General features: G+C 36.1%; 1 protein-coding gene across 1 annotated transcript in view; it reads left to right on the forward strand.

Moving 5' to 3' along the window:
• Positions 1 to 7,289, forward strand: part of LOC129305354 (uncharacterized) — a 7,770-nt gene extending 481 nt beyond the window's left edge. Inside the window, 10 exon segments of the mRNA XM_054945407.1 lie at positions 109 to 150; positions 153 to 326; positions 1,418 to 1,543; positions 1,613 to 1,765; positions 3,844 to 3,970; positions 4,139 to 4,180; positions 5,081 to 5,389; positions 5,502 to 5,544; positions 6,260 to 6,337; positions 6,832 to 7,289. Of these exon segments, the coding sequence (XP_054801382.1) occupies positions 109 to 150; positions 153 to 326; positions 1,418 to 1,543; positions 1,613 to 1,765; positions 3,844 to 3,970; positions 4,139 to 4,180; positions 5,081 to 5,389; positions 5,502 to 5,544; positions 6,260 to 6,337; positions 6,832 to 6,892 (1,155 nt within the window). The 3' untranslated portion in view covers positions 6,893 to 7,289.

The raw sequence follows: 7,289 nt of genomic DNA on the forward strand, positions 1-7,289 counted from the left end.
TTTAGAATTTGCTATGAGCTGGGGAACTAAATTTAATGATGCTTATATGAAAAATTTGTGTTACTCTTACTTCGATTGAGTAGATTTTTGTATGCATTATTTATGCAGGAAAAAAGGGTTAGGTTTCCGAAGGGCAAGAAGGTGAGGCCAGGGATGAAGCAGTGGTGGACAGTGGACCGGTTGAGGAGGACACAAATGACATGATGAATCCCCGCCATGCAGCTAAAGAGCGGGCAAAACGCAGGAGTCAAATGACTACTGAACTCCTCAGCGAGGATAGTAGAGGTATAGCAACCGACATCTCGGCTGCTGACGTGAAATATGAGGTTTGTTTCAACTGTTTTTTTATTTGGGGATCAATTGATGATTTTATTTTATCTTGACTTCGTTGATGACAATAAATTTTAATTAGGCTGGCTGCATTGACACAATTTTTCTCCATAAGCATGAACAGAACAAACAATTCATTACTTTATGTATTGTGACAACCTCTTTCGGTGGTCCATGTTGGCAGAGCTGTATTCTCCCTTATATCTATGTTTCGCTAGGTATGTTGACATCTGGTGAGCAGGTTGCATATAGAGGGAAGCATTGGTTCTTGATATTATTCACATAACCCTTGTCAAAAATGGGGGTTTGATCATTGTTGCCTTTTCTCACAAGCTTGAGATACAATGTTTATCTGATTATACCACTGAAGCCTTGATTTGGTGGAATACGCCTGGGCTGATTGTTGCTTCATGTTGTTATATTTAAACTGGTAATAGTGTTAACTGTGTAATCATTTGTGTTTTATCTAGTAATTTCATGTTCTGCATTTGGAGTCAATGCTTTAAGCGTAGACCATCTTAGTTTGTTCAGTGTTTGGATTTTGTGCTGTTTCATAAAAACAAGATTTTGGATGATTAAGCTTAAAGCACAAGTTAGCAATAAATAAATATTTTCATGGTTATCAAACTTCAATTATATGCATTTGTGTCAGGCATAAGTCGCCAACTGATTATATAAGGGGAAGATTTATGCAACTTTGTAGCTTCTATGGATGATACGACTGCCTCTTTTCTATAGGTGTTGATAACTTAATCAAGTGATTGTTGGTTATTGTTGGTTAATGGAATTATTAACAATTTATTGTGTCTAGCTTGCTAGCATGTTCAGTCTAGTTGGCTTGCAATTTTATTTTTACTGTTTACAATACTTTGGACTAACACTTGTTGTTTATTCTCTTGATGGATTTTGATTGCTTGAATTTTAGAAACTCAGTCATAAGCTTCAAGATGGAGATTATCGTTTTGTTATCTCTTTGAATGTGGAATGATTTTTCCTTGATTGGCACCAATTTTCATGGACGTTGGCAGTTTCATCTGTTATAAAGTTATGGAAAGGATAAGCAATGATGGCTGATATCTTTTGGTAGGATAATGAAAATTTTGTTGATGATGGGATTCAAATAGAACCTTTCAACCTAAATAAAGAGAGGGAAGAAGGTTATTTTGATGCAGATGGAAATTTTGTTGAATACGTCAGAGATGATGAGATTAAGGTGAGTTTCTTTTTTGCCCCCTTCTTTTGGCACTTGTAACTTGATTCTGATTGCTAATGATATGTTCAGGATGCATGGCTTGATAATGTTGAAGTTGATCCTAAATATTCTGCATTAAACTCTGCGGTAACAAATGATGAAGAAGAGATTGAAGACCTTTCTTCTAAGGACATTGGAGTCATGAAGAGGCGCATTGCCAATGCACTTGAGCCAGGAGAAACAGTAAGCCTAGCTTTTTCTTTCTTAAATCATAATTAGTTCTTTTTCAGTTTGATATCCTTTCCCTGTTATTGCATTGTTGTATAATGAAAAATAGTTTTGGTGAACATTCTCTATGTAGGTCAGGTTTTCTATTTTATAAAAAAATGATTTGTTAATAAGGCCATGAAGTTGTCAATTTACTTTTAAGGGAGTTTATATGCTTCGGCTTCATAAAACACAAGAAAAAGTAAAGATAGCAAGAAACTATGGAAATTGAGGCTAATTGTTAACTCTCCTCCATGTTTATGCAGCCCTGTTGTTCTTTGTCAAGGGAAGAATACTTGATAGTCCTCAATATTTTAACTTAATCTTCAAAATAAAAGGGAAACAAGGGTTCTGCCCTGGTAAGTTAAATGCAGGCAGGGGTCCATTTCCATTTCCATTTCCATTGAAAAAGATATGTCAGAGTTCATATGACCTTTTCCTGGTTTGCTTCAACATCACTCTTTTTTCTAATCAAGTTGAATCTAGGTGTGAAGAGTGTTCTGTCACAGGATGTGAAGGTTAAAAGTTCATGAAGAAGCTGAAATTTGTGAAAGAGAAATTGATAATTTGGAAAAGCAATGTTTCTGGAATTCAAGACACTAGGATTGAAAAAGGGTTGTTCTTTGATGCTAGTACGGACAGAGGTTGTCCAGGAATGAGCTTGATGGGCTAGATTGGGATCTTATACCAGAGCTTAGTACAATCCTGAAGAGGACCTACTAAGAGGAGGATTTTTTTCCCTCCTTTTGGGGGGGGGGGTGCAGATGATGGTGCCTGATGTGTGATTTAGAATATGGATGGAGGACATGGCTTCTGGTCCCTATGGTCTCCTCCTTTTCTTTTTAAAGCTTGCTGTCTGCCTTGATCGAGGACCTGCTGAAAGTTATGATTCATTTTTTTCCATGTGGTTGGATCCTAGTAGTGTCACTCTTGTCTCTTAGAAGGATAAGGTGGTATTTTAGACCTATTAACTTGATGTGTAGTGTTTCACTAAGGTCCATTTCTTGAGGTTGATGGAGATTCTTGGGGATACCATCTCTAACACCCAAAATGGCATAGAAGGCAAATCTTTGATGCTGGGTTGATAGCAAATGATAGTGGGGAGTAATCAGAGTATCACATTTGGAAAGAAGAAAGGCTGGTTTAGGGGTTGGATTTTGAGAAAGCTTACGATAGGGTAAACTTTGGGTTGAAAGAAGAAATTTTAGACATTGTGCTTGGGTGGAAATAATATTTATTTATAGATGATGCGTATACTTTGATCAGTAGTCTATGGGTGTTAGTCTAGTGTGGGTTTTCTTTTGTTTGGAGAATCTCTTATCCTCTGCTTTATAATTTTCTGTACTCTTCTCATTAATGTCTTTTACATTTATGATCGTGTCTGTTTGTGTGTTTATGTGTCAGTCTTTGTTCTCTTGATTCTGGCAATTTTGGATCACTTTGCTTGAGCAGAAACACACACACACCCCTCCCTCCCTCCCTCCCTCACTCATCAATTCGATATGTAGTCTGTGGGTGTCTAATAGAGCTGGAGATTCACAGAAGATTTACAAATCTTTTCCTAGGACCTGTAGTGGAAGATTAAGGAATGGAAATCATGTAAAAGGGGAAACACCAGCAGTCAAGAAGGTTACACTGAGGATCCTCGCCAAAGAGGTAAAGAAGGGGTGAATAGTCAAATGGAGTGTAACCAATGTTGGTAGGGGTAATGACTACTTTTTTTAGTTTTAAATTCTCCATTTTGGCCTGAGAGAGGGGAATTTGGTCTTTTGGAGAGGAAAGTGTTTTGAGAGAGTTCTGGCCTCTTGAAAGTCCAGTTACTGTTTCTTGTGTCTTGGTTTGCTTCTTGTTATATGCAGGCTGTAGCTGTGGTATTTTGATTGTAATTTCTTTATCTGGGTGTGAGGGACATTGGTTTGTTTTGGGCCCATCATTTCTCTTGTAATCTGTGATTTAGTTATTCGGTAATTGTAATTTCAGACCCAGTTTTTTTCCATCTTTCTTGCTGTTTATTTCTGGTTTAGTTTGTTATGAGCTTATTCTTCTACCAACAGGTGTTACAAGCTTTGAGAAGGCTAAAAGGTAATAATGACAGAAAGGCAAAAATGTCACCTCAGAGTAAGGTTATATTTGACCAGCTGACAGAAGATGCTATGAAACTGATGGAGAATGGTGAATACAGTTGAGTTCTCGTTTTAAATCCTAGGGATGGCTAGAACAGTTTATCATTATTTCACTTAGAGATCCTTTATGTCATGCAGATTTTCAGATTTTCTCATCAGTTTCTTCACTGGGCATGTTTTGTTACACAAAGTTTAATTTTTGGTTGCTATATTTTTTTTTCTGCAGATGTCTATCATGAAAAGCAAGAGGTTTTTCAGCGTGAAGCAGGTAATTGTTATATCAAGAATGCCTCTATTTTGTTTTTGTTGGACCTATTGTTTCATCTCATGGGTCGTGTTCCACACCAGTGTTGTATCATCATCATCATCATCATTAATGGTGAACAAAGAAATTATTAATAAGGAAGAGCATTGCGAAGGGATTGGGATAGGGAATCAACCAAAAGTAAAAGAAAATTAAAAATCTGAATATGCAGAAAAACCTGCCCAGTTCCTCTGCGTATCTGAAGGCACTTCCTTGGAAGATTCCTGACCTGAACATGGAACTCCAAAGAGAAGCGACAAACATTATACTAGCCCATTATGCATCTAACGACATGAAGACAACTTTAAAAATGCAAGCATTCAGTTCCAACTAGATATTTCATGATTCTGCAAATTGTGCATTGCCACAAAAATTCTTCCTCTTTTGTCATTCTAAAGCCTTTGAACCAGATATAGAGAACTTCCTAAAGCCTTTATTTGCACCCAACTATTATTGCGACGCTAAAGATTGGTGGATCCTTAACATGTTATTCCACAAAGAAGCAGCCGTTCAGTGTCGCAAGAATAACTACTCTCCATTTTTTGCTGTAGAATCTACTACTGCACATAAATACACCGTCATATTTCTTTATTTGGCTTAGTTGTAGACTGTTCAGATACGCTTCTTGTATATTATGCTTTTGTCATGGACATAATGATAGGATTTGCATCTCATGATCACCATCCTTGCAATTCTTGGAACTCGAAGTCAGTATCTTTGTTGTGCTTAGAATCTAATTCTTCACTTGAAAGGGAAACCCTCAAACCTTTAGATATGATACATATAATTTATGAGCATCAAGAAGAGAAGTTGTTTCCATTGTAGCTTCACTTGCGTAATCCTTTTGTAATCTCCCTCTTTCAGAAGGATATGAGAAGCTGGCCCTGGCAAGAGGAGACGGCACATCATCTCATTCTGGTGAGGGGAATTCTAATTTGAATGGCGATAGAGACCTGTTCTCTGATGGCATGGACTCTGGTCTGGTCTCGGCAACATTTCCCAGTACCTCCCTTGGTCCTTCCAATCCAAATGTCTCCACTACGGAAGCCACTGGCAATGGTGCAGATGAGTATGATATGTTTGCCGAAGATGATGATACTGCAAAACCATCTGCAGAAGAAAACAATGCTCCTGTTCAAACATCATCAGACACCCCAAATTCTAATTCTGATGGTAACATTTTTCAAATTGTTCCCAGAAATGTCATCTGAAATGGAAATCACTTGTGGTTGCTTTTTATATGAATAATTATTTGCTTGACATGATTTTACATTTGCTTTCTCAGGTGGAGCATTGCAAAATGATTATGTGTATGATGAGTCTTCTGGGTATGACACTTAAGTTCTCTGCCCTCAAATATTTTTTGAAATGATTTGACAAGTGATAACAAGGGAGAATGATAGTTAGATCCCAAAACATTGAATTAATGACAGTTAAATCTCCAACAAAATTTTCTACAAAATGAATTGCAAATATCAATTCACACAGCTATAGACAAAAATTTCTATTTCAATCTAAGAGTTACATTTGATATTTAAATACTTATTTACAATTGAAACTTCTGGATTTGTAATTATCTAGATTGATATTTTTAACTGATTTTTCAAAAAAATTTGTCGAGAACTTGACTGTCATTAATTCATATTTTTGGGACCTATAACTGTCATTTTCCCTGATAACAAAGCAGTCATCTTTTATTTGAAAGGAAAGGAAGAAGTGTTCACATGAACCTTGTTAGGATTCATCAGATCTGGCCTTTGGTACTGCTACTTTAATTATTTTATCATCCATGTGCATTGAGAGTAAACAAGACAATTTCTCTGCGCAAGTAATCAGTCTTCTATTATCATTCTTGTTAGGAAATTTTAAGCATGTGATCACCTTTTTTACATTCTTTTGGGGTTGAATGGGGGCTTGTTCTTGACTTTGATATAAATAGAAAATGATTATCCGAAGGTAGTCAGTTTGAATGAACTGTTCAAAAAGAAGTACATTATGTTGTGTTGAAAGCTTGATCTAACATCAATTTATTTGATGGGCCAGGTACTATTACAGCAGCAGTTTGGGCTATTATTATGACCCAAATACAGGACTCTATTGCTCTGCAGAATCTGGGCAATGGTATTGTGCATTCCTCCTAGTGTGTGTGTGTGTGTTTTTTTTTTTTTTTTTTTTGTAGTCTTACCTTTTGTCCTGATATTGCTGATCTCCTTAATTTTATCATCCAAAGAAAATGACCTCTTTAATTTCTCTTGAGGGGCAAGACGCGGCTTTTAATTCACAAAAATTACAATTTCTTTTCTTTTATTCTATTCTATTCTATTCTATCTGTGTAGATGTGATAGAAATAATCCTTGCTGGAATAATATTGAAGTGACGTGTTGTTACTTGATCTTGAAAGAACCATCAGTTATTTGCTAGACCATAAAAGATATTTAAAAAAAAAAACTTATTATGAAGGGAATTTGCTTCTTATCAATAAATTAAGCCTGTTACATAAGATATGGTCTGTCTAAAACAACTATATCTAATCAAACTAGAGTTCCTGTGTTATCGCTAATAGTAATTTTTCAATTATAATTATCACCGACAATTTTCTTTCTGTTTAAATTTAGGTACTCGTTCAATGAGGAGAATGGTACATATGATGAAGTTAAAAAGGCTGCATCCGTGTGAGTTCAGGGGTTCCTTTTCCTGTGGAATATGTATAAGACCATTACACGTACTCATGGGGTCATTGGGCATCAGTAGGGACATGTACAGACAAAGAAGCACTAACTTGGTCTTCTTGGCACATATTATGAAGAGTTTCTTCTTGTTTCTGAAGCTACAGTTGTAATGCTTATATATATGTAGAAACTCTTGAAATTTTCTGTTATGTTACATTGTTGTTGTATTTCTTTTACATTGAAATGTTCACTTGGGAGTTTAGGGCAATGAAATGTTCCCCGTTTTGACATTTGAACCATTTGCAATTCTGCAGATTCTTAGTCATTCGATTGACGCTTGTCACGATTAGAATCTTGTACGATTCTAATGATGATTTCATTATATTGATTCGTTGTGTTAAGAA

This window comes from Prosopis cineraria, unplaced genomic scaffold, assembly GCF_029017545.1.
Source record: "Prosopis cineraria cultivar Desert tree isolate PC_DT_omini unplaced genomic scaffold, ASM2901754v1 PC3, whole genome shotgun sequence".
Lineage (NCBI taxonomy): Eukaryota > Viridiplantae > Streptophyta > Magnoliopsida > Fabales > Fabaceae > Prosopis > Prosopis cineraria.